Source organism: Callorhinus ursinus, unplaced genomic scaffold, assembly GCF_003265705.2.
Source record: "Callorhinus ursinus isolate GAN/ISIS: 27379988/994484 unplaced genomic scaffold, GSC_fseal_2.0 scaffold21, whole genome shotgun sequence".
Lineage (NCBI taxonomy): Eukaryota > Metazoa > Chordata > Mammalia > Carnivora > Otariidae > Callorhinus > Callorhinus ursinus.
This window is the reverse complement of record NW_027397083.1, coordinates 25,781,033-25,807,400: the sequence shown is the minus strand read 5'-3', so window position 1 is coordinate 25,807,400 and position 26,368 is coordinate 25,781,033. Positions and strand designations below refer to the sequence as shown.

Sequence of the window (26,368 nt, the reverse complement as noted above, 5' to 3'; positions counted from 1 at the left end):
GGCTCAGACTAAGTCTCGGAAATACAAAATTAGACCAATGCCTTCTCATCAGGTCTCACAAACAATATTAATGAATGTCTCTTACCTGTCAATGTGCTATTTATGGGGCCACAGATGGGTTCAAAGTCTAGTAAGTAAAATGGGCAGATTAAGAAATACCGTAGGTATGCATATAAGGCTCATTTTTCTAAAAATCAATACTCAAAAGAAAGGTTCTCTTTATATTTGGGACTTTATAGAGTATCTCATATTATTAGAGTTGTCTCATTTTCTTTGTTATGAATAATGAGATAATTTAACGTCTTAAAGGTTATTTCAATACTGTGTACATTTTTGCCATAATACAAATCTGAGATATGTCATTTGCATTTTACATTTGCAAGAGATGGTTTAGTTGTTAATCTGTGATTGTTAAGCTTCCCAAATTGAAAGTTTAGTAAAATAATTTCTATGATTCCATATATAATAAATGCTCATCTGAGAATTTCTCTTTTAAAGAATTTTTTTAATACTAATTAAAGATCTGGAGTTCTTGAAGACTTTTTTTTTAATTCTCAAGGAGTAAGATTCTTGAAATTTAAAAGGGAGGAAAAGGTAGTTCTTTAAAATTAAGGTTATTGAAATATCTGGTTTCTTTTTGAATTCCCAAAGAATTTTTAGGTTAAATCTATAGCAGTAATATTAATATCTTCACTTCAAAAAATGATTGGTTTTGTAATTTTTTTTTAAGATTTTATTTATTTGAGAGAGAGAGAGAATGAGAGATAGAAAGCATGAGAGGGAAGAGCGTCAGAGGGAGAAGCAGACTCCCTGCTGAGCAGGAAGCCCGATGTGGGACTTGATCCCGGGACTCCAGGATCATGACCTGAGCTGAAGGCAGTCACTTAACCAACTGAACCAACCAGGCGCCCATGGTTTTGTAATTTTTAAAACATCAAGTGGAAATAGATATGATGAATAGTAAACTCCATAAAATCAAATATTTTTATCCTTTTTAAAATATTTTGATGTTGTGGGGTGCCTGGGTAGCTCAGTCAGTTAAACATCTGCCTTCGGCTCAGGTCATGATCTCAGGGTCCTGGGATCCAGTCATGTGTTGGGCTCTGTGTTCAGTGGGTAGTCTGCTTCTCCTTCTCCCTCTGCCCCTCCCCTGGCTCGTGCTCTCTTTCTTGCTCAAGTACATAAACAAAATCTTAAAAAAAAAGATTTTGATATTATGCAGTATTGAAGTAATTGCTGTATTTTTCAGTAAAAAAGAAAAGAAAAGAAAAAAAACGAATTCACTTACCCTAAGCGTGAGCCTAAGGAATTTGGGAGTGGCAAATTAACAAGGGACTGTGATGGAGTTATAATTTAATTTCAAGTTTATAGTGATTTGAGGAACGGAACAAGAGAAAACAACAGTGCAAAAATGTTTATAATCAGTGAAAAGAATGAAAGATGGTATAAGCAGCGAGATGCCTATTTTAATTAGAAAAGATTAGGACATTTGAGTACTGAAGAATATGAGGCTCAATAAAATTAGTAGTGAGTACAAGAAAATATGTAAATATTGTGAAATTAAGTTTATACCCTTATGTTCAGAGTTGTATTTTTGAGCATGTATGGAAATTAAGTTAATATTAAGTGATGTAATAGATGGTGATATAGCATGCTATCAGAACCCAGAAGGGATCACATCTATCTGCCTTGGAAACTGTGGAAAGGTTTCACAGATTTGATAAGCAGAACTCTATATGAATAAGGAGGATTAATCTGGTTTAAAAAAATGAGGTTTTTGAGACAGAGAAAACTATATTCTCAGATTCCTTAAGGGGGACTTGATCTGAAAAACAAAAACAGAAACAAGAAAAAAACCTTGGTAGTAAGACTTAAACACTTAGGACATGTAATGCTGTAACTTTTTAACTTTTTGTAAAGCAAGAACCGAACTGCATATTTTACAGAACTCTTATTATGTGGTCATTTTTAATTCCTTGGTTTGCTACCCATCTCACAACCCTGTAAACATCCTTCAGAGATCCAAAATTGCAGGAAGATGGAAGCTTATACATAGAACCTTGTCTAATGTGGTCAGGGTACCTTCTTTATATTAGAAAGAGAAATAAAGCCAAACTTCATTCACATTGTGAATGTGATTTGATCTTAATTGCTGGAAGTTACATTGCAGGATGTTCTGCAGTTTATTTCAATACATTTAAACTCTTCTTAAAACTTAGAAGCTTTTCTTAACATATATTGCATTATTTGTTTCAGAGGTACAGATCTGTGATTCAACAGGCTTGCACAATTCACAGCACTCACCATAGCATATACCCTCCCCAATGTCTATCACCCAGCCACCCCATCCGTCCCACCACCCCCCACTCCAGCAACCCTCAGTTTGTTTCCTGAAATTAAGAATTCCTCATATCAGTGAGGTCATATGATACATGTCTTTCTCTGATTGACTTATTTCACTCAGCATAACATCCTCCAGTTCCATCCATGTCGTTGCAAATGGCAAGATCTCATTCCTTTTGATGGCTGCATAATATTCCATTGTGTACATATACCACATCTTCTTTATCCATTCATCTGTCGATGGACATCTTGGCTCTTCCACAGTTTGGCTATTGTGGACATTGCTGCTATAAACATCAGGGTGCACGTACCCCTTCGGAGAAGCTTTTCAAATTACCTTATTAGTTCAGAATTAAAACTTAACTTATACTCAGTTCATTTCTGACTTCTGTGTGCTATCTCCATTATACCAGTTCTGTGGATAAGCATCATCCTGTATTTTGTGTTGTGGAAACCAAAGTGAGGAGAGTTTAGTAACTTTACCAAAATCGCAGGGCTAGAAAGCAAAGGAGCCAGGAATATAGGTCTTGTCTGAATATAAAACCAAAGCTCTCTGGTTGGTATCATTCTTCTAACCTTTGATCTTATTTCTACCTTCTTTCATAGGAATTATTTTGGAGAAAAAATTGCCATGTATTTTGTCTTTCTTGGATTTTACACTGAAATGCTGTCCTTTGCAGCTATAGTTGGCTTAGCTTGTTTCATTTACGGCTTATTATCAATGGATGGTAACTCAAGCAGGTGAGTGCAACTGAATTGCCCAAACAAAGAGAACATCTTGCTGTTATACTAACTGAGACTGTTGTTATTATTTCCCTGGCATGTTTTCAGAATGTTTCCTGATGGTAGGCAGATAATTGATATTTTTGAGAGGAAAAAAAAAACGTAACAGCTGCCCCTCACCTGGTGCTTTATGGAAAATCTGTTTTTAATGATCAGCTCTAAATACTCTGTTTCTCAAAACATGACTTGACCAACTACAGAAACTGCTGCTTTATTACCCCTCCACCATATGTGAGAAGCTATGTAAACAGTGGTTCTGTCACCTGAAAACACATCACTTTGAAAATAACTTTGCTGTTCCCCTCTGCAGCACTGAGATCTGTGACCCTACAATTGGAGGTCAAATTATCATGTGTCCACTCTGTGATCAAGTGTGTGATTATTGGAGACTAAATACCACGTGTTTGGCTTCAAAGGTATGTATGGATTGCGGAACGATGAAAAGACTTGGAATTTCTCTCTTTTTGTATCGCATTTGATACACTAAGTAGCCTTTGTGATGTTATTGCTGTTTTTACAGATCTCCCATTTATTTGATAACGAGTCAACAGTGTTCTTTGCAATATTCATGGGAATTTGGGGTGAGTAAATAGTCACATAAAAAAACAACTTTCTCCAGGTTATGTGTTACATGGCCCATCTATATAACATATATATAACATACACAGATGGCATACCTTATACACCAAAGGTGATTTTGGACCTTTGTGTCTTTGCTAGCTTAACATCAGTACACTGATGGAGTCTACATCGGTGGTCTGTAGTCCTTGGTCCTTGGTCCAAAAAGGTCTTTATTAATCATCTCTTTATTTCTCTGAGAGATAATATCATTTTTGAAACTTTATATGTATTCAGCTCACACTGTCCGCCAGCTCTATGGTAAAAAAACCAGCTCAATAAGTACTTAATGCAGGAAAGAATACACATAAATATGTGTTGGCTGGATGATATTGAATCATGGGCACAAAGTTGAACAAGAATCAACAACTGTTGAGGGCTAACAAATCCATGTTTGAATCTAAATTTCCTGTGTATAATTCTGGTTCCAGCTTCCAGTTCCATTTGTTAAAAATCTTCCATGTGTAGTAGAATTCCCCTTAATTTTGGAAATGTCCCAGTATTTCATCTTTTTCATTTTACATGAGAAATAGAGGTGTCATGAAGTTGTTCTTGCCATCAGTGAGGAAAATATTTTATGTAAGAGTAACTCAGCAGGAGGAAGCCTAAAGCCTTCTAAAACATGTCCCAAATTTCAGGGGACTCTGGGAAAAAATAGACTTTTTTCTTTCCAACTTGAAAAAAAAAGTCTTCGGGTGCCTGGGTGGCTCAGTTGGTTCAGCAACTGCCTTCGGCTCAGGTCATGATCCTGGAGTCCCGGGATCAAGTCCCACATCGGGCTCCCTGCTCAGCAGGGGGTCTGCTTCTCCCTCTGACCCTCTTCCCTCTCATGCTCTCTCTCATTCTCTCTCTCTCAAATAAATAAAATCTTTAAAAAAAAAAAGAAAAAAGTTTTCAACAATATGTACATTTAAAAAACTGGGCAAGAGAACAAGGGTAGCTTAATCCAGGCAAAAAGACACCAAAATGTGGGGATATGGGTGTGAAGCAGAGGGATTTAGCAGAGCTAAATGCAGAGCTAAATGCTATGTGAAGAGAGCAGCCTAGATTTAAAGAACAGGGGACAGAGAATTCTTACTAACAATCCTCTAATTACCCCAACTTTGCTAAGTCCAGCTATATCTTTATCATACGGCTGCCAAGTCCTTCCTCTATCATTACTCGTAATCAACAGTGCATGAGAGGTGCACCAATTACAGCAAATACAATAGTTTGCAGTTGTTTCCAATGCGAGAGATTGTGCACCCACTACAACCTTCTATTTCATCACAGAGAAGCAGCCATAATTGGATCACACAGACCCTTGAAGTATTGTGAAGAGGTGCTACCATCCGTTCTTTGGGAAAAGTTTACTCTAGTAGTGAATTGGTTTACCTTTGCTTTTTGAGGATCGTGGCCAAATTTGAGTCCTTAACACATTCTAGGTTAAAGGAACAATACTAGTCCTTATCACTATATAATGATTTTCTTTGCCTCTTATTATAGCCTTTGTCTAAAATCTAATTTGTCTGATATAAGTATAACTAACCTTGCTTTCTTTTGGTTTCCATTTGTACGGAGTATCTTTTTTCATCCCTTCCCTTTCAATATGTATGTCCTTAAAGCTGTAGTGAGTCTCTTGCAGTTCACATATAGTTGGGTCTTGTTTTTTACTCATTCAGCCACTCCAAGACTTTTGACTGGAGAATTTAGTTTATTTACATTAAAGTAATAATTGGTAGGTGTGGACTTACGTTTGCCGTTTTGTTAATTTTTTTTGGATGTTTTATAATTACTTTGTTCCTTCCTGTCTTGCCCTCCTGCTTTGGGCTATGATAATTTTCTCTAATGGTATGCTCATATTCCTTTCTTTTTATCTTTTAGGTATCCATTATACGTTCTTGCTTTGTGAATACCACAAAGCTTATATAAAACAACTTATAGTTAGTAATAGTCTATGGTAAGCTAAGAGATTAACCTCGAATGCATGCTAAAGTTTGGTATTTTTACTTTCCTCTCCTTTTTTATGCTTTTGATGTCACAATTCACATTTTTTATCTTGTTTATTCATTAACCAGTTATTGTATAGTTATTTTTACTACTTTTTGTCTTTTAACCTTCATACTAGTTTTATAAATGACTTACCCATTCCCATCACATTAAAGTATTCTGAATTTAACTATATATAACTATATATTTATCTTTACTAGTGAGATTTATATTTTCATATGTTTTTTGTTTTTGTTTTTAAAGATTTTTTTATTTATTTTTTAACAGAGAGAGAGACAGCAAGAGGGGGAATACAAGCAGGGAGAGTGGAAGAGGGAGAAGCAGGCTTCCCGCTGAGCAGGGAGCCCAATGTGGGACTCGATCCCAGGACCCTGGGATCATGACCTGAGCCGAAGGCAGATGCTTAACAACTGAGCCATCCAGGCGCTCCATATGTTTTCATGTTACTAATTAGCATTCTTTTATTTCATATCAAAGAAGTCCCTTTAACATTTCTTATAAGGCCAGGCCATCTTGGTGGTGATGAACTCCTTTAGCTTTTGCTTGTCTGGAAAACTCTTTATCTCCTCTTCAGTTCTGAAGAAGAGCTTGCCAGTTAGAATATTCTTGGTTGGCAGTTTTTGTCTTTCAGCACTTTGACAATATCATGTCACTTCTTCCTGGCCTGCAAAGTTTCTGCTGAAAAATCTGCTGATAGTCTTATGATGGTTCCCTTGTATATAACAAGTTGTTTTTCTCTTGTTGTTGTAAGATTCTTTCTTTGCCTTTAACTTTTGAGAATTTAATTATAGTGTGTCTTAGTGTGGGTCTTTTTGAACTCATTTGGGGCCGTGATTCATATAGTGGTTAGTACTCTGCATTGTGAACTCATTTGGAATGCTTTTGGCTTCCAGGATTTGATATATCCCCCCCGCCCCAACATGTTAGGGATGTTTTCAACCATTATATCTTTGAGTAAGTTTTCTGCTCCTTTCTTACTCTCTTCTCCTTTTGGGAGCCTGTAATATAAATGTTGGTCAGCTTGATATTGCCTCATAAGTCCCTTAAGCTGATTTCACTCTTTTTTCTTTTTGCTCCTCTGATTGAATTCCACTGCTTTGTCTTCAGGTTAGCTGATCCTTGCTTCACTTGATTCACTTGATCTAATCTTCTGTGGAATCACTCTATTGAAATTTTTAAGTACAGTATTGCATTCTTCAGCTCTCTGATTTGTGTTTATTACTTTTTTATATTTTGTCTCCGTTCAGATTCTCACTTTGTTCACGCATTGTTCTTCTGACCTTGGTAAGCATCTTTTATGATCATTATTTTGAACTCCCTATCAGGTAAATTATTTATCTTCATTTCATTAAGGTCCTTTACTGAGGTTTATTTTCTTTTTCTTTTTGTTTTGTTGTTGTTGTTTGGAACATATTCCTGTGTTTCTTCATTTGCTTTGTCTCTCTGTGTTGGTTTCTGTGCATCAGATAAAACAAGTACCTCTCCCAGTCCTGACCATGTGATCTGGTATAGGAGATGAATCTTTTTGATCAATCCAGTCTGAACTCTTGGTTGTCTCTCTAAACTCTGTGATTATCTTCACTGCCTTCTCAGTATTTGGGAGTATGCCAAGAGCCATCAGTGTCCCAAAGGGGGAAGATCTCAATCAGCACCTAGATGCAGCCTGACTAAAGAAGCCAAAACTTTAGGAAGCAGCTTCTAAGTATGCAAGTAGATCTCCTTCAGGGAAATATTGGAATACTAAAACACTGCTTAATTATACTATGCTCTTAAAACTTTGTTCTTCTAGTAATAATGTATCTACTGAATACATGAATAAAGAAATGAATAAATGAGTAAAAGCCATCTGTCTCAGTCAGTATTAAATTAAAAAGTGAAAAAATAAATGAATGAAATATAACCTGTTCTTAAGAAGGTCACAATCTAATTCGGCCAGAATCCAATACATGCTCTCATTAAATTTTAAGTGCTGAGGAAGTACAGAGGAGGAAGGAATTATTTCTTGACTAGAGGAATTGAGATAACTATGGAAGATAGGGAATTTGTTTTGGATTTTTTTAAAAAATAGGATTTTGATAGGGGAAAAAGGGTGGGAAAGGTATCCCAAGGATAGAACAATCTGATGTGAGCATTAGCTTATCCTCTATGCGTTCATTGTAATGAACCATCACTGAGAGTCCCTTTAAGCTGAAGGTTTTCCCGACATCACTTCCTATGGGACATCATCCTCTTCCTCACAACTGCTTTCTTCATTTATGTCAGTAAGATTGCCTTTGCTAGATTTCTCTGGCTTTATGTGTAGTCTCTCAAATGGCAGCAATGTCAATATTCTCAGAGTCCTCTATTTCTTCTATAACTCCACTTATGTTTTATTTGTTAATCACTTTTCATTCCTTGTTATACTTTCGTCCTTGTTGATCAGTTCTATCTGTTGATATCCATTTTTGTAAAATGTCACATGGAAGACAAGGAGAAAACACAAATGAATGCTTTGCTGTCTGTGCATTAATGGATAACAGATTTGTAGTGGTTCAAACACCAGCAGCATTTAAAGTGATGTGATTGGTCACTAATCATGATACCCATCTGCTATTTATATAGTGATTTGTGGTTTGAAGAACTAACAGCAAAATTTGTACTTTATGCAACAATTCGCAATTAATTTACTGCAGTACCAGAACTTTGAGTCATGCTGGGGGACTTGTGTTATGTAACTAACTCGTGGAAACTGGAACATGCATACTGTAACCATGCAAAGCAAACAATACCTATATTTCTAAATATTTGGAGGAATACTATAATAAGCCATCCCATGCTCATGGATTGGAAGACTTAATATTATTAATGTTTCCATACTACCCAAAGTAATCTAAATATTCAATATGATCTCTACCAAAATCCCAATGGCATTTTTTAACAGAAATGGGAAAAACAACTGAAAAAAGTTCATGTGGAATCACAAGAGTCTTGAAGTAGCCAGGTCAGTCTTGAGAAAGAACAAAGCTGTAGACATCACACTTCTTGATTTCAAAATTGCAAAGCTACAGTAATCAAAACAATATGGCACTGGCATAAAAACAGATATACAGACCAGTAGAACAGAATGAAGTTCAGAAATAAACCCATACATATATGGTTAACTAATCTTCTATAAGGGTTCCAAGAATACAAAATGGGGAAGGGATAGTCTCTTCAACAAATGGTGTGGATAAATTGGATATCTACATGCAAAATAATGAAATTGAATCTTTATCTTACACTATACACAAAAATCACTTCAAAATTGGATAAAATCTTAAATGTAAGACCTGAAACTACATAAAAGTCCTCGAAGAAAATTTAAGGAGAAACTTCATGACATTGATCTTGGCAATTACTTCCTGGCCTTAACACCAAAGCCTAGGTAACAGAAACCAAGAACAAGTTGGACTGCATCAAGTTAAAAGTTTCTGTGCAGCATAGAAAATGGCAGAATGAAAAGACAACCCATGTAATGGCAGAAAATATTTGCAAATCATATCTCTGATAAGAGGTGAATCTCCAAAATACTTAAGGAACTCCTGAAACTCAATAGTGAAAAAACCCAGGACACCTGGATGGCACAGTTGGTTAGGCATCTGACTCCGTTTCAGCTCAGGTCATGATCTTGCAGTCGTGGAATCAAGCCCTGTGTCAGGCTCTGTGCTTAGTTTGGAGCCTGTTTCAAATTCTTTCTCCCTCTTCCTCTGCCCCTCCCCACTCATGCTCGCTCTGTCTTTCGCTTTCTCTCTCTCAAATAAATAAATAAAGTCTTTGAAAAAATAGTGAAAAAACCCTAATAACCTGATTTTAAAATGGACAAAGGACTCAAATAGACATTCTCCAAAGAATATATACAAATGGCCAATAGGTATATGAAGAAATGCTTAGTGTCAGTAGTTACCAGGGAAATGCAAATCAAAACCACAATGAGATGTCATCTCACACCTGTCAGGATGGCTATTACCAAAACAACAAAAGACAAGAGCTGGTGAGGGTGTGGAGAATTATAATAAATTTTTGTACATTGTTAGTGGGAATGCTAAATGGTGCAGCTGGAAAACAGTATGGAAATTTCTCAGAAAACTAAAAGTAGAACTACTATATGATCCAGCAATACCACTTCTGAGTATTTCCTCCAGATAATTGAAATCAGGATCTTGAAGAGATGTTGGAACTCCTATGTTCAATGAAGCACTATCCACAATAAGCGAGAGGTGGAAACTACCTAAATGTCCACATTGACAGATGAATAGATAAAGATATTGTGGTGTATACATACACCACATACTCTTGGTATATACATTTGATATTCACCCTTGAAAAGAAGGAAATTCTGCAATATGTGACAATATGGATGAACCTTGAAGACATTATGGTCAGTGAAATATGCCAGTTACAGACAGGGAAATCCTTCCTGATCCCATTTATAGGAAGTATCTAACATAATCACATTTATAGAATCAGAGACTGGAATGGAGATTATTGGGGGTTAGTGGAGGTGAGGGAAAAGGGGAGTAACTAATCAATGGGCACATAGTCTCAGTTAAGTAAGATAAGCTCTAGAGAGCTGCTGTACAACTTTGTGCCTATAGCCAACAATAATGTATTGTCGACTTAAAATTTAAGATGGTAGAAAGCCACTTAACTGTTCTTACAATAAAATAAAAATTTTTTTTTTAAAGATTTTATTTATTTATTTGAGAGAGAGAGAATGAGAGATAGAGAGCACGAGAGGGAAGAAGGTCAGAGGGAGAAGCAGACTCCCTGCCGAGCGGGGAGCCCGATGTGGGACTCGATCCCGGGACTCCAGGATCATGACCTGAGCCGAAGGCAGTCGCTTAACCAACTGAGCCACCCAGGCGCCCCAAAATAAAAATTTTTTAAAGGAGGAAAAGGGGCACCTGGGTAGCTTAGTCAGTTAAGGGCCTGATTCTTGATCTCAGCTTGGGTCTTGATCTCAAGGTTGTGGGTTCCAGTCCTGTGTTGGGCTCCATGCTGGGTATGGATCCTACTTAAAAAAAAATTAAAAATTAAAAAATAATTTAAAAATTAAAGAAAATAAAAGTAGGCAGGGAATGAGTCAGATGAAACATTAAAATTGGAATCACAGGTGATAAAATTGTAAGTTAATATTGATTGTGTTAGTATTCCATTCTTAGATCTATACGCAAGAGAAAGGCATTCATATGCCCACCAGTAGATATGTACAAGAACATTCACAGCAACACTATTTGTAATAGCAAAAAACCTGGCAATAGCTGAAACACCCATGAACCTGAGAATAAACAAAATTGTGATTTACATAAACAATGGAATACTATACAGCAATGAAAATAAATGAACTTTTGCTACACACAGCAATATGGATTCAGTTTACAAGAAAAGTTGAACCAAAACAAAACCTAACACAAAACTACCTCTGGTAAGTCACCATTTATGAAAAGTTCAAAGACAGGTGAAAATATCCTATGATATTAGAAGCTAGGATACTAGTTACACTTACATCTTAGAAGAGTCATAAGGGAGTGTTTCTGGGGGTTTTGGTCATGTTCTATTTTTTGATATTGATGCTGATTACACGAGAATGTTCATTTTGTGAAAATTCTTTAAATTGTACAGTTGTGTTTTATGTACTTTTCTGTAAATATGTTACGATGCAATTGAAAGTTTATTAAAAATTATATGTATATATATATATAAAGAAAGAAAGAGAAAGAGAGACAGAGGCAGACAGAGACAGAGAGACAGACAGAGATTGTGCTATGGGAGTGGCTCTCATGTTTTCCTTAAATTTACCTAAGCCCGAAAACTGGTATGATCACTTGAATGATTTTGCTAAAAAAAAAAAAAAAAATGCAAGCAAAATCTAGGTTTTAGTAAAAAGTTAAGTTTAAATATTACTTCAGACTATCTGAATCAAGAGACAGTAACATGCCTGAAATGTTTTTTTCTTACATGGACTGCTATGAAATTAACTGGAGTTTTTATATATGTGTTATTTCAGTGTTATTACCTGCTCTTAAGCCAACATAGTAGTGGACAGAAGAACCATCATTCAGCCAACATGGTTTTTTAAAGTCGAGTTAAAAAAAAGCCCCAGATTATTTTGTTACGGGCTTTATTTCTCCATCCCTTGATTACAGTTGTTTTTACACATTTCTTTGTCTACAGTCACATTGTTTTTGGAGTTTTGGAAACAGCGACAGGCCAGAATGGAATATGAGTGGGACCTGGTGGATTTCGAAGAGGAGCAACAACAGCTCCAGCTGAGACCGGAATTTGAAGCAATGTGTAAACACAGGAAGATGAATGCAGTGACTAAGGTAGGTCAGGGCACTCACAGGCAGCATGTCTCAATGGAGTCACCACCATAGGTCGCCGCACAAATAATAGTGTATATTTTAATTTGCCTTTAAAATTATTTTCCAACATATAAATCTTATAAACATCTTTCCTTGTTTATCACACATATCTCTAACATATACAAATAAAGTAGAGGGCGTCCAGGTGGTTCAGGTCTAAAGCAGAGCAGCTGCCTTCTGCTTAGGTCATGATCCTGCGGTCCTGGGATCGAGCCCCGCTTCGGGCTCCCTGCTCAGTGGGGAGCCTGCTTCTCCCTTTGCTTGTGTTCCCTCTCTCGCTGTCTCTCCTCTCTATCAAATAAATAAATAAAATCTTTAGAAAAAAAAAGTAGATAGAAAAGTATAATGAACCCCAGGTTGGACCCATCACCCAGCTTCAAAGAATACTAATTCATGGATAGTCTTGTTTCATTTACAATTGCTCCTCCCTGCCACGAGATGATTTTGAAGCAAATACAAGGCCTCATGTCGTGACATAACCTAGTTTTGTAATAAATCAAATAAAAGGAAAATGGAAAATAATGTGTATGCAGTGGACTTAGTATATAAATATATATGCACATGGAAGTGATACTATGTTAATATACCAAAATTAAAATAGTATTGTATTAAGATAGCGAGCTTATGAGTGATTGTTTTATTAGACCTAATTTTATTCACCTAGTCCCTTTTAATTTATTATATTGGGAAGATCATTGCACTTCTGTCTGGATGGCAAAGTCTAGATTTGGGGTTCCTTCACTGGCAAATCACCTGTATGTTGGTACTTTGTAATTTGACTTCTTGGTACCTCTTTTTTTTTTTTTTATGTGAAAAATGCAAGGTACTTTGCCTTCAAAAACCAGACTGTTGACTGCCTATTCTTAGCATCCGTACCTTTCATCATCCATAATCACTGTGTGGCCTGATGCTGTTAAAGGGAGAAGAGAGTATGCCTCTAACACAGTCTCTTCAGCAGAATTTCCCACTCTGTTCAGGGCACTATTCTTGTGGCATAATACTCAAAATTATTTTCACAGTTCAGACATTTATGCATTCACTAAACATTAACTTTTAGTGAGACATTACCAAAAATTCAGTTAATTGGCAAAGGGGAAAAACGCCTCAGAAAATACATTAACAACTTGAGTAGCTGTATGACATTAAGAAAATATATTAAAAGAGACATTGTCATGATAATGACATGATGTGTATCTATTCATATTTCATGATATAAAAAGGAAACTAAAAGCAAGCCTAAAATCATTGCCATAAAAACAAGATGTGCTGAACGTTTACATTTGAAACCAGCTGAAAAACAGTATGGATCGATTCACTGTGAATTGTCCACTTGAATGGTTTTGAAATCAAGGTTTTTGACTTACTTGCAGTGCTTCTTCAGTGGGTCATTATGACCAGAGCCCTCACATTTGAGTCTGTATTGGGAAACACATACATGTATGCATGGACACATACACACGTGCACAAATATGCATACACAAACACATACATATTGGACACACATGTGTACACATCCACATTCAGTAGAAACTCTTGGACAGCTATTCTGCCTGTCAAGTTCTGTTTGCATTCAGACTTCCCTAAAAATCCTCAAGGTGTAAAAATCCTCCCTATCTAAAGGATAGGATTACATGATTTAGATTTCTGCTGACAGCTATTTTTTACTATATAACAGTTTTTTTGCGTAAGATCTCACTGCCTCCTGATATAGCTAAGAATTTCAGCTGATAGAATGAATATCTTCCATTACTGACTTAGACAAACATCAAGATAGAAAAGTCTGGTCCCTTGAACTGTGTGGAAGAACACACAGAACACTGTAAATGGAAAGATGGTGCCCTATTTGATATGTATAGCAATCATAGAGCAATGCAGTTCAATTCGGTTCAGTTAGAAGAAAACTATAATATCATTAAAGCATGTCCACTTAAGCAGCAGCCCCCAGGTTTTGACTTTGTTTCCCATCTACCAGGCCCTGAATACCACTCTGTTTCAATCCTGAGGATATAGTGTGTATCCATTATGTCTCATATCATGTGTGAAATATCTCACTTAAGAGCCCTGAAGGTCTCTCCTTGAAGAGAAGGAACCACTGCTAGAATGTAGCGGTCCCTGAGCTGTAGTGGATTCTGGGGGAGGTTTCTACTTTAACTGGGATTTATGGTTTTGACTACTGCTTGGCTTCCCAACTTTGAGGGTAGATTTTGAATTTTGCTGTGATTTCTTCAAAATTGCAGGAGATGGAACCTTACATGCCTCTATGTAGTCGTCTTCCATGGTACTTTTTGTCAGGAGCTACGGTGACATTATGGGTGAGCATTCTTGGAAAACTGCTCTCATCTCTTGATGTGCAATCATTTTAGGATTAGCTCAGCAGTTTCATCTGCCATGGCTCTTGAGTCCCTCCCCCCCTTCTCCCCTTCTCCTGGCTTTTTATTTTGAATAGAGCTCCTATGTAAAATCAAGTGTGATCCACATGGATGTGCCATAATTGAACCTTGGAGAAAGAGCTCAGGGAGAGACTGGTGCCTCCTCTTAGAGCCTGCCCCTCCCCCTCTCCCAGCAACCAGAACAGTGTGACAGATAATTTGTTTGCGGGCTATTTGGGTTTTGTTTCCTTAAAAAAATGATTAATTTATCTTTATCTCCAATTAAAATATCCACACAAAATGCCAAGAAAAGCATATACTCTTGAATTTATTTTCTTCCTGAAATAAATAGAAGAAAGTACTTCTTCTACTTGAAGAGTTTAATTAGCGTGTCCCATTGTGAGGGAGTCAGGTTTTTCCATGCCTTTTAGTTAATAGATTCCTCCATCACCACAATTTATTTCCTGCCCTCCAACTTTCCAAATGTGTGTCCTCTCACAGATGGCCTTGAATTTTAAGGAAAAGAAGCAGTGTTAACCCTCTGAGAGTTTAGCATGTTGAAGTATAAATAATTAGCAGCTGTTGACTAGAATTTAACCTTACAGTTCATATTATCCCATAATATTTTATCTTTAACATTTCTAGTTAAATGTATTGATTTTTCTCTTTTAAATGTGTGTTTTCTTAGATGATATAACAGTCACTGAGGAGAAGTGATAGAGTAAATAATACTCTATTAATAATATAGCAATAATCAATTCAGGGCACTGCTTGAGAAATAATCTAGAGTGTGGTCCCAGAAAGATTATTCTTTTATTTCTAGTACTCATTCCATTTGATTCAATCCCTCAACTTTCACAATCAGATTTTCCAATCATGGAGGTTAATGCATCCCCAGATCTTTGGGTTTTTGCAATATGGGAAGTGTTTAAAATTTATGTAGAATCTATACAAATATCTAAATGACCAGGCATATCAGAACACTAATGGCAACATTCTGAGGGGAAATGAAATAGAATCTCTAAATGTGTTCTTCTTGGGAAAGTACATGGTCTTCACACTACCTGTTTAACTACAACCCAGGGCAGAGTTTGCATTGTGGAGCGGCCATGTGTATTTTAAGCTTTGTGGGCCACAAATAGTCTCTGCATGTGATCATCTTTGTTTTTCCATATAACCTTTAAAAAAAGCAAAAAGGCATCTTTAACTCAAGAAGCATACAAGAGCAAGTAAGGCCGCAGGCAGGATTTGGCCTTCTGGCTAGTTTCCAACGCTTGGTAGAGGACAGGCCTGAAGGATGGGCAATGGCTCCTTGTCTGGTTTAGACTCACCCAACTACAACCATATGTCTTGTCTTCTCTCCAGCCCTTTTGCCTTGCCAGCGTTCTTTTCCTGCCATCTGTGGTGAGAGAGACTGGCTTGGTCTGCTTCCCAAGTGAGAGGGGCTAACCTTAACATAATGAGATGAAGAGAGTCGTACGTTTCAGGTGTGTGCGCATTGCAGAGACACGGAGACCAGGGTGATAGATTCCTTGTTTCCCTTTTCCAGATGGCCCTTGTCATCGCGTGTATGGTAGCTGTGATTGTGTACCGCCTGTCAGTGTTTGCTACCTTTGCTAGCTTCATGGAAAGTGAAGCATCCTTCAAGCATGTCAAAAGTTTCCTCACTCCCCAGATAACCACGTCACTCAGTGGATCCTGCTTGAACTTTATCGTCATCTTGATCTTGAATTTCTTTTATGAAAAGATATCTGCATGGATTACAAAAATGGGTAAGCTGGCTAGGTCATCTGTGTGACACTGAAAAAATGTTCTACCAGCACTCTACATCCATTTTGGGCCATCCCTTGGGGAGTTTATTTTTAAAGGCACATGCTAAGCAGTTTTTTTCTATGTAGACACATAGGCTGGTAGTCAGATTCCCTTAATAGCCACATTTAGGTCCATTATGGTGGAAGCAAGAAAAAGAACTAAATGGAAGAATTAAGATGCTGTAGGTCTTTCAGAGTATTCTTGTCTTAATCTTCCCTTGATTGGGCTAGATGAATTTTAAGTAAAATCCTGACTTTTGTCAAGACACAGATAATTTTTATTTCATGTGTATGGTTTTTGGAAGGTATTTGATTTTGAAAACGATTGCAGGAAAAACAAAACAATCAGCTCCTCCTGAGTAAATTTAAAATGTAGTACTTTTCTTTTCAGTTGCCGTAGGTCTTAGACCCTGGATTATTTTCCTTTTTTAAATTAATTAATGTTGAGAGAGAGAGAGAGGAGCATGTGTGCATGCTGTGGTGGGGAGGGGCAGAGTGAGAGGGAGAGAGAATCTTAAGCATCCTGGGCATGGAGCCTGGGCGGGGGTGCTGGCGAGACCACAACCCTGATATCAGGACCTGAGCCAGTCAAGTCAGACACTTAACTGAGCCCCACCCAGGTGCCCCTCTTTTCCTTTTGAATTATTAAAAGTTCTCCTACAGGGGCGCCTGGGTGGCTCAGTCGTTAAGCGTCTGCCTTCGGCTCGGGTCATGATCCCGGGGTCCTGGGATCGAGCCCCACCATCGGGCTCCCTGCTCCGTGGGAAGCCTGCTTCTCCCTCTCCCACTCCCCCTGCTTGTGTTCCCTCTCTCGCCGTGTCTCTCTCTGTCAAATAAAAATAAATAAAAATTTAAAAAATAAATAAATAAAAATAAAAGTTCTCCTACAGCCGTGAGGAGGTCACAGTTTAAGTGGGAGATTCAGTCAGAGAGAGGAGTGTGGAGCACAGTTGCTTCTGGTCTTGCCCCCAGCAAGTTGGAAGTGAGATCAGAGACCCCCTCCAGGCCTCAGCCTCTCCTCCGCATGCTCAGGTCCCCCCTCTAAATCAGTACACCATCGTTGTGCCCAACAGTAACCAGAAAGAGCACATCATCATTGAGCTCCAGAGTATGCACTAGGAAGCAACTTCTATTAAATTCTATTTTCAAATTTGTAGTTCTCGCTCAATTTTACTGCTTTTTTTTTTTTTTTTGGTTAATAAAATCTAGCAGATAGCACTTAAAAACAAAGCATCTAAAAAATCACAAATTTCGGTGAGACACTTGTATACACATTAGAGATTTTGTAAGAATGCAGCTGAATTTCATTAAAATGGAGGAATTTTCTGTGTCTTTAGAATAATATGTGTTACCATTTCAGTAGCATTGAGGCTGTCACCAATTTGGCTAGATCAGCTCATGCTGTTGGGAGATTATCAGCTCAGAAAGACATGCTCCCTGACTTTCTTACAACTGCTGATGCTTCTCTCTGATGTGAAGGGAATCTAATATTTTTTATCTTTGGAATTCACTAAATGTTAGATCATGATCATGCATTTTAAATAAAAGAGAGAAAGTGTATCATTACTGCCACCAATTGTATGACATTCTTTTCAAAATTAATATAACCATTTAATTCATGAGAGGAAAAAACAATTTAGTTTGGAAACCATCCTCTGCCCTTGAGGATGCCCTTTACTTTGTTTAAACCGTGATTGACAACAGACGAGAGAGAGATCTGATATGTTTACAGGATATCATAAAGTATACCAGGGTAAGCATAAGCCTCTCCAGTCTGATATGGGTTTGAATTCCATATTCTATTTTTTTCTCTTTAAATTTTTTTGTTATGTTAATTACCATACTTTACATCATTAGGTTTTGATGTAGTGTTCCATAATTCATTGTTTGTGCATAACACCCAGTGCTCCACGCAGAATGTGCCCTCTTTAATACCCATCACCAGGCTAACCCATCCCCCCACCCCCTCTCCTCTAGAACCCTCAGTTTGTTTTTCAGAGTCCATCGTCTCTCATGGTTCATCTCCCCCTCCAGTTTCCCCCCCTTCATTCTTCCCCTCCTGCTATCTCCTTTTTTTTTTTTTCTTAACATATATTGCATTATTTGTTTCAGAGGTACAGATCTGTGATTCAACAGTCTTGCACAATTCACAGCGCTCACCATAGCACATACCCTCCCCCGTGTCTATCACCCAGCCACCCCATCCCTCCCACCCCACCCCCACTCCAGCAACCCTCGGTTTGTTTCCTGAGATTGAGAATTCCTCATATCAGTGAGGTCATATGATACATGTCTTTCTCTGATTGACTTATTTCACTCAGCATAATACCCTTCAGTTCCATCCACGTTGTTGCAAGTGGCAAGATCTCATTCCCTTTGATGGCTGCATAATATTCCATTGTGTGTATGTGTATATATATATATGTATATATACCACATCTTTTTTTTTTAAGATTTTTTATTTATTTATTTGACAGAGAGATAGAGAGCACAAGTAGGCAGAGTGGCAGGCAGAGGGAGAGGGAGAAGCAGGCTCTCCACTGAGCAGGGAGCTGGACGTGGGGCTCAATCCCAGGACCGCAGGATCATGACCTGAGCTGAAGGCAGCCGCTTAACCGACTGAGCCACCCGGGCGCCCCCACCACATCTTCTTTATCCATTCATCGGTCAATGGATATCTTGGCTGTTTCCACAGTTTGGCTATTGTGGACATTGCTGCTATAAACATCAGGGTGCACGTACCTCTTCGGATCCCTACATTTGTATCTTTGGGGTAAATACCCAGTAGTGCAATTGCTGGGTCTAGGGTAGCTCTATTTTCAACTTTTTGAGGAAACTCCATACTGTTTTCCAGAGTGGTTGCACCAGCTTACATTCCCACCAACAGTGTAGGAGGGTTGAATTCCGTATTCTGACTGTGTGACTCCATGTGAAGTATTTTATCCATCTAAATATAACAATAACTGCTTCCTAGTCTTCTCCATGATTAGATTAATACAAAGTCTCTAATAGAAAGCCAAGCACAAATCTGTAGTTACTTAATATTGGTCTGTTAGGACAAGAGTGGGTCATATTTCAACAGGCTCTCAGAATAATATGACTAATAATCTGACTTGTCCCAGATAATACAGAATTGAGGGAGAAACAGGAAGGCGCATAATTTAACCTTGGTGTTTTATTACTTAACAGAAATTCCTCGAACTTACCAGGAATATGAGAGCAGTCTTACCTTGAAAATGTTCCTGTTTCAGTTTGTGAATTTTTACTCGTCCTGCTTCTATGTAGCTTTCTTTAAAGGGAAGTTCGTGGGCTATCCCGGAAAATACACATATTTGTTTAATGTATGGAGAAGTGAAGAGGTAAGAATTCTCTTGAGAGGCTTGTGGCTTCAGGAACTCAGTTTTAACTAAATACTTGTTGGGTGCCCAGCACTAACTCAGATTTTATCAAGATTTAAGAGAAGTCTAAGACACTGACTCTCTACACAGAGAGTATTGATCTTACAATCCTGTCATCTGGTAGACTTTCCAGTTCCTTTGGGGCAAGCAGTTATTTTGTGCCTATTATCTAGGAATAAAATATGAGCTATGAAATGGGATAAGTGAGTTCTGTATTCCTGAAGGCGTCCTGCAAAGGATAATTGATAGCATTCCAGAAGTAGAGCAAGAAGGGCTCTCCCATGGGTCATAGAGCTAGACCACATCAGTGGTTTCCATACCTGCCTTGCATCCAAATCACATGAAGAAAATAACAACTCCTGGCCTTGATCCTGACAGAAAGATTCAGGATTTTCTAAGAATGAGACCCAGCAATCTGAATCTAATGCAGCTATCCTGTAACTGGTTAGTGATCCTGCTTGAAACTATTGAGCTAAATATCTCTTTATATCCCTTTAATATCCATTCCCATCAAAATCTTCAGATTCTAGTCTTCAGGACTGAGATTTCTTTTGTTGGCAAAAGTCCATCTTTCATCGTTCACTTTTCTTTTTTTTCTTGCTTCTAACTAGTGTGATCCTGGAGGCTGTCTGATAGAATTGACAACCCAGTTGACCATCATAATGACTGGGAAACAGATCTTCGGAAATGTCAAAGAAGCCATTTATCCGTATGTATGACTTACAAGTTGTTCTTGATTCAAGTAACCTTGAGAGATTTCCTCTGGAAGAAGATGGAATTCTTTTATTATCATGGTATCAATGTTAGCAAATGGTTAACTCAACAAAAACTCACTTTTAATCAACAGTTAGGAATGCACTAATGTAATGTAGGCTTTTAGATACGGATTTTTATTGCTTGAGTGAAGTTGAGGAAAAGGTATCTCCCTCTCCTATGGAGATTCCATTGGGAAATATAAATGTTTTATCCTCTGTACATTATTCTATATGTTACATATTACTTCTCAAGATTACTAAAAGTTGAAGTCCGTAAAAATATTTTTGTGACATGGACACACTTAAGTACAAAAATTGGTCACGAATTAAGTTTTGGTATATGAAGGGATTGCTTCCTATTCCAAAAGCGTAGCAATAATGAATATGTTATGAAAAGAGAAAACCAAAATGACAGTTGATCTCAGATATAAGTTGAAAATTTCCATGAATAAAAAGAGAAAGAATCATAAGCCTGTCATCTTGCAGGGCTCCTAGTTAGGAAATGACAGCATCAAGGTTTAGCACCTATAGTATCAAGTGGACTAAAGTGCTCTACTTGAGACCAGGACTTGGCCAGTGTAACTGTACTTGAAGGTAGGGATTAGGTTTATTCTCACCTCTTCATGAAAGAAGGTTGAAAACACCCTCCTCTTCTGCTCCCACCTCTCCCTACAGTTCAGTAGTTCTCCTGGGGTTCTATTTCATGTGCTGACAAAGGAATAACATGACATATCTTTGCAAACAGTATGTGATAAATCATATCACAGTTACCATAGAGAAATAATTCTAAGCTATTATTTTAAGTCCCAACTGTAGATTGAGAACCTGGAGGGCAGAATGGGGATAACTCCTAAACCAAACACAAGAGGGAGAATAAATATTCACAGAAAGGAAAAGAGACACACAGGGAAGTAAAAGAAAAAAGAAGCAAGTAAAATTAAGCCTACGAACCAAAATTCCAAAACTTATGAGGACATTTCATGCTACAAAGGCTACTAGCAAAATCAGTTTTTAGAAAGTGAACTTACTCTAGCTAGAAGATTCTGGCAAAGCCTAAAAACATAAAAGGAGGAGGTGCCTGCATGGCTCAGTCCTTAAGCGTCTGCCTTCGGCTCAGATCATGATCTCAGGGTCCTGGGATCGAGGCCTGCATCGGGCTCCTTGCCCAGCCAGGAGCCTGCTTCTCGCTCTCCCGCTCCCCCTGCTTGTGTTCCCTCTCTCGCTTTGTCTCTCTCTGTCAAATAAATAAATAAAATCTTAAAAAAAAAAAAACCAAAAACATAAAAAGGAGGTGATACTGTCATTTAAAAGGGTCAGGAAATAATTTAAATAAAAACATATAAATGAAACAAGAACAAATTAATATGAAAAAGAACCAATTCTACATAAATGAAATATGGTACTTTAAATAAAGAGTACAGTAGATGACATTGATTGCAGATTGGACACAATTGAAGAATGAGTTATTGACTTGGAAAATGGTACTGAGAAATTCCCTCATTGTACAATACAACAGAGTGACAATGAGATTAAAAAAATTGAAGTGACAGGAAGCTATATTATATTAAGAGGCTTCCATATTAACTTACTAGTAGTTCCAGAAAAAGAGAATTGAGTAAATGATGGAGGAAAAAATTCTTTCACCAGTTCTTTCTTACCAATTCTCTGAATAGGTAATTGCTGAAAATTTTCCAGAAATGAAGAAAAACATGAGTTTCAGAAATGAAAAAGAATTTGGAGTATAAAGTAAGATAAATAAAATTAAACTCACACCCAGATACATTACCAATTCTCTGAAGAGGTAATTGCTGAAAATTTTCCAGAAATGAAGAAAAACATGAGTTTCAGAAATGAAAAAGAATTTGGAGTATGAAGTAAAATAAATAAAATTTAACTCACACCCAGATACGTTATGGTGTAACTCCAGAACATGAGAGCTAAACAAACTTAAAATCTTTCAGGAGAAAAAACAATATCATCTACACTGTCCACAGATTTCTTACTCCTTGCATTAGATAGAGAAGACAGAGTATTTTCAAGATTCTGAGTAAAATTAATGTGCACCTTATATTTCTAAAACCAGTTTAACTAATGTATAAAGTGCAGGTGAAACAAAGACAACTTCTAGACATAAAAAACAAGAGTTTATGTTCATAGACTGTCACTGAAAGGTGTAGTTGAGCAAGAAAAGAATACAGAATGAAAGTTTGGGGTGCGAGAAACATTGATCAGTACAGAGGTAGTTAGCACCAAAAAAATGAAATACTTTGATATCAGTCTAAAAAATATATGGGATTTGTATGCTGAAAACTACAGATCCTGATGGGAAAAAATTTTTAATCTATATGAATGGAGAGAAATGTTGTGTTCACATATTGGAAGACTCAAATTAGTAAAGATGCCAGTTAGCCCCCAAGTTGATATATAGTTTTGTTATTCAAGTCATAATATCAGCAGAATTTCTTTCTGTGCATATAGACAAGCAGATTCTAGAATTTATATAGAAGATGAAGAGCTAAAATAAGCAAAACAATTCTGATAAAAAATAAAGTTGGAAAAATTGTACTACTCCATTTTAAGGCTTACTATAAAACTGTATTAATCAAGATGTTGGGATTGGTGAAAGGATACATATTTGTATTAACAGAACAGAGTAGGGATTGCAGAAATAAATCTACATAAATATGGCCATTTTATAAAGGGGCAAAAGCAGCTCATTGAAGAAAGAACAGTCTTTTCAGCTCCTCATGCTGGACCAATTGGACCTCCATTGGCAAAATAGCAAAACTTGTTTTAAACCTTACACCTCATTTAAAAATTAACTGAAAATGGATCATAGATGATCAAACCATATTTAGGAAAGCAAGGAAGCACTTATTATAAAATTCAAGATAACGGTTACTATGTGGGGACTGAGGAGTTAGTAAATGGAAGTGCTCCTGGGGTTCCTGGGAGATTTTTCTTGCTTAAACTGGGTGATCCCCTTTTCTTTGTGATTCCAGTTCCATGTATGCCCATCTTTTTGATATTGTCTGAAAAATCTCAGGTGTTCTGTGCCCTTCCTCCTTGTCTTTTAGTTTGGATATAAAGTAGCATGTAAGTGTCATTTTAATGTGCATTTGCTATAGTACTTCAAATTTTACAAATTTGGAAAGTACAAATGATATCTCACTTTGGTCTTATTTTGCATGTCCCTGATTAATAACATGAATGAGCAGTTTTAGCCATTGTGTTTCCTCTTCAGTGAAACGCTTTTTGGTGTTGTTTAACCATTTTTCTACCGATTTATCCTTTTCTAATTGATTTGTAGGAATACTTTATAACTTCTGGTGACTGTTTTTGTTTGGGATTTGGTCATATGTGTTGTGTATATGTTATCCGAACATAAATTTTGTCTCTTTATATTTCTCAACCCCAGCACTATTGACAATTTGGGCCAGATAATTCTTTGTTGTAGGGGGCTGTCCTCTGCATTGTAAGAGATTTAGCCACATCCTTGGACTCTATACAGACTAGATACCAGTAGCCCACCTTCTCCCCAGCTGTGACAACCAAAAATGTCTCTGACATTGCAAATGTACCCTTGTGGGCTAAATCACTCTCTAGGGAACCTCTGGTATAGATGGATAAAAGAATATTCTTTTAATCCAGTAGAATTTACCAATCTTTTTTTTTATGGGTTAGCATTTTTCAAGACTTATTTAATAAATCCTTCCCTACCCCAAGATCAAAAAGATGTTCTCATATACTTCTAAATTTTTAACATTTTTACATTATTGTCTTTATCTTTTAAAGTTTGAATATACATGGAAAAGATTTTTGTGTTTGATATGAAGTTCAAATTTAATTTCTTTCCCACATACACAGAGATATGTAATTGTTGTGTTTACCATTTACTGAGAAGTTCCTCTTCTCCAGTTTTCATGATCTGCAGTACTACCTTATGCCATATAGCAAGTGCAAGGCTAGTACTATTTCCATTCTGTTCCAGGATTTGTCTGTCCTTGTTACCAATACTATACTCTCTTAATTAATACAGCTTAATAATAAGTCTTGATCTCTGGTGGGTCAAGTCTTACCAACTTATTCTTCACCTATAGAAATATATTGGCTATCTTTTGTCTTTTGTCTTTCTGTACAGATTTTAAAAACATCTTGTCAGACCCCACATGGAAAAGTATTTTGGTTTTTTGATTGAAATTACTTTCAGTTGTTTCAGTAAAACAACTGCCATTTTCGTAATACCAAGTCTTTTTATTTCATGAATGTTTATTTTGGACTTTAATGACTTTAAATAAAGATTTAAACTTCTGCATATAGGTCTTATAGATCTTTTATCAAATCCATCTAAAGGTACTTTCAATCTTAGTTGCTATTGTAAATGATATCTTTTTAAAAATTATGTTTTCTACTTGTGTTTTGTGGGTATGTAGAAATAAAATATGTAGATAAACTCCATTATTTTTTCTAATAATTCTTATCTAATTTCATTTGGGTTTTCTAAGCAGGCAGTTCATTCACATGACTGTTAATCTGAGTCAGAGATTTCTTCTCTTCATTTCCAATCCTTTTACCTTTTTCTTTTTCATCTTGCTGTGCTAAAATCTCCTGTAGATTCTCTCTCTTTTTTTTTTTTGCAGAAAATTATTTATTAAATTGACCATGAATTCATAACGCTTGCTCGGCATAGTGCTACTTTATTGACGTAAGATGACTTCTTTTTTTAATTTTAATTTATGTAGTTAACATTCAGTGTTATATTCATTTTAGGTGTACAAAGTAGTCATTCCATAATTCCATATATTACCCAGTGCTCATCAAGATAAGTGTACTCTTAATCCCTTTCACCTGTTTCACCCGTTCCTTCACTCACCTCCTCTCTGGTAACCATTTGTTCTCTGCAGCTAGGAGTCTGGTTTTTTTATTTGTCCCTCTCTTTTTTTTTTTTTCTTTTTGTTTCTTAAATTCCCCATATGAGTAATATCCTATGGTACTTGTCTTTCTCTGACTTGTTTTGCTTAGCATTATGCTCTCTAGATCTATCCACATTTTTGTAAATGTCAAGATTCCATTCTTTTTATGGCTGAATAATATTCCATGGTGTGTGTGTATGCACACATATCACATCATTTTTTTAAAGATTTATTTATTTATTTTAGAAAGAGAGAAAACAAGCGGGGGGGGGGGAAGCAGAGAGAGAGAGAGGGAGAGAATCTCAAGCAGACTCCCCACTGAGCGTGGAGCTGATGAGGGGCTCAATCCCACAACCCTGAGATCATGACCTGAGCCAAAATCAAGAGTCGGACACTCAACAAACTGAGCCACGCAGGTGCTCCTACCACATCTTCTTCATCCATTCATTTATCTATCAGTGGACACCTCGGTTGCTTCCATAATTTGGCTACTGTAAATAATGCTGCAATAAACAGGGGTGCATGTATCCCTTTAAATTAGTGTCTTTATATTCTTTGGGAAAATACCCATTAGTGCAATTACTGGATTATAGGGTAGTTCCATTTTTACTTTTTGAGGAACCTCCATACTGTCTTCCACAGTGGCTGAACCAATTTGCATTCCCACTGACAGTGCAAGAGGGTTCGTTTTTCTCCACATCCTTGCCAGCACTTATTATTTCTTGTCTTTTTTGATTTTAGCCATTCTGACGGGTGTGAGGAGATTACTCATTGTGGTTTTGATTTGCATTTCCCTGATGATGAGCGATGTTGAGCATTTTTTCATGTGTCTGTTGGCCATCTGTGTGTCTTCTTTGGAGAAATGGTTGTTCATGTTGATATTTTTAAAGTGGAATATTTGTTTTTTGGGTGTTGAGGTATATCAGTTCATTATATATTTGGATACTAATCCTTTATTGGATATGTCATTTGCAAATATCTTCTATTTAGTATGTTGCCTTTTATA

General features: G+C 36.9%; 1 protein-coding gene across 3 annotated transcripts in view; it reads left to right on the top strand.

Annotated features, from left to right (window-relative positions):
- The window catches only part of ANO5 (anoctamin 5), a 106,808-nt gene that overhangs the window by 64,453 nt on the left and 15,987 nt on the right, over window positions 1–26,368 (top strand). For all 3 annotated transcript variants that reach the window (XM_073904849.1, XM_073904848.1, XM_073904850.1), the window contains 8 exons: window positions 2,950–3,084; window positions 3,437–3,542; window positions 3,647–3,707; window positions 11,926–12,077; window positions 14,354–14,428; window positions 16,035–16,257; window positions 19,486–19,655; window positions 20,306–20,403. In XM_073904849.1, coding sequence (XP_073760950.1) covers window positions 2,950–3,084; window positions 3,437–3,542; window positions 3,647–3,707; window positions 11,926–12,077; window positions 14,354–14,428; window positions 16,035–16,257; window positions 19,486–19,655; window positions 20,306–20,403 — 1,020 coding nt within the window. The remainder of the gene's footprint in view (window positions 1–2,949; window positions 3,085–3,436; window positions 3,543–3,646; window positions 3,708–11,925; window positions 12,078–14,353; window positions 14,429–16,034; window positions 16,258–19,485; window positions 19,656–20,305; window positions 20,404–26,368) is intronic.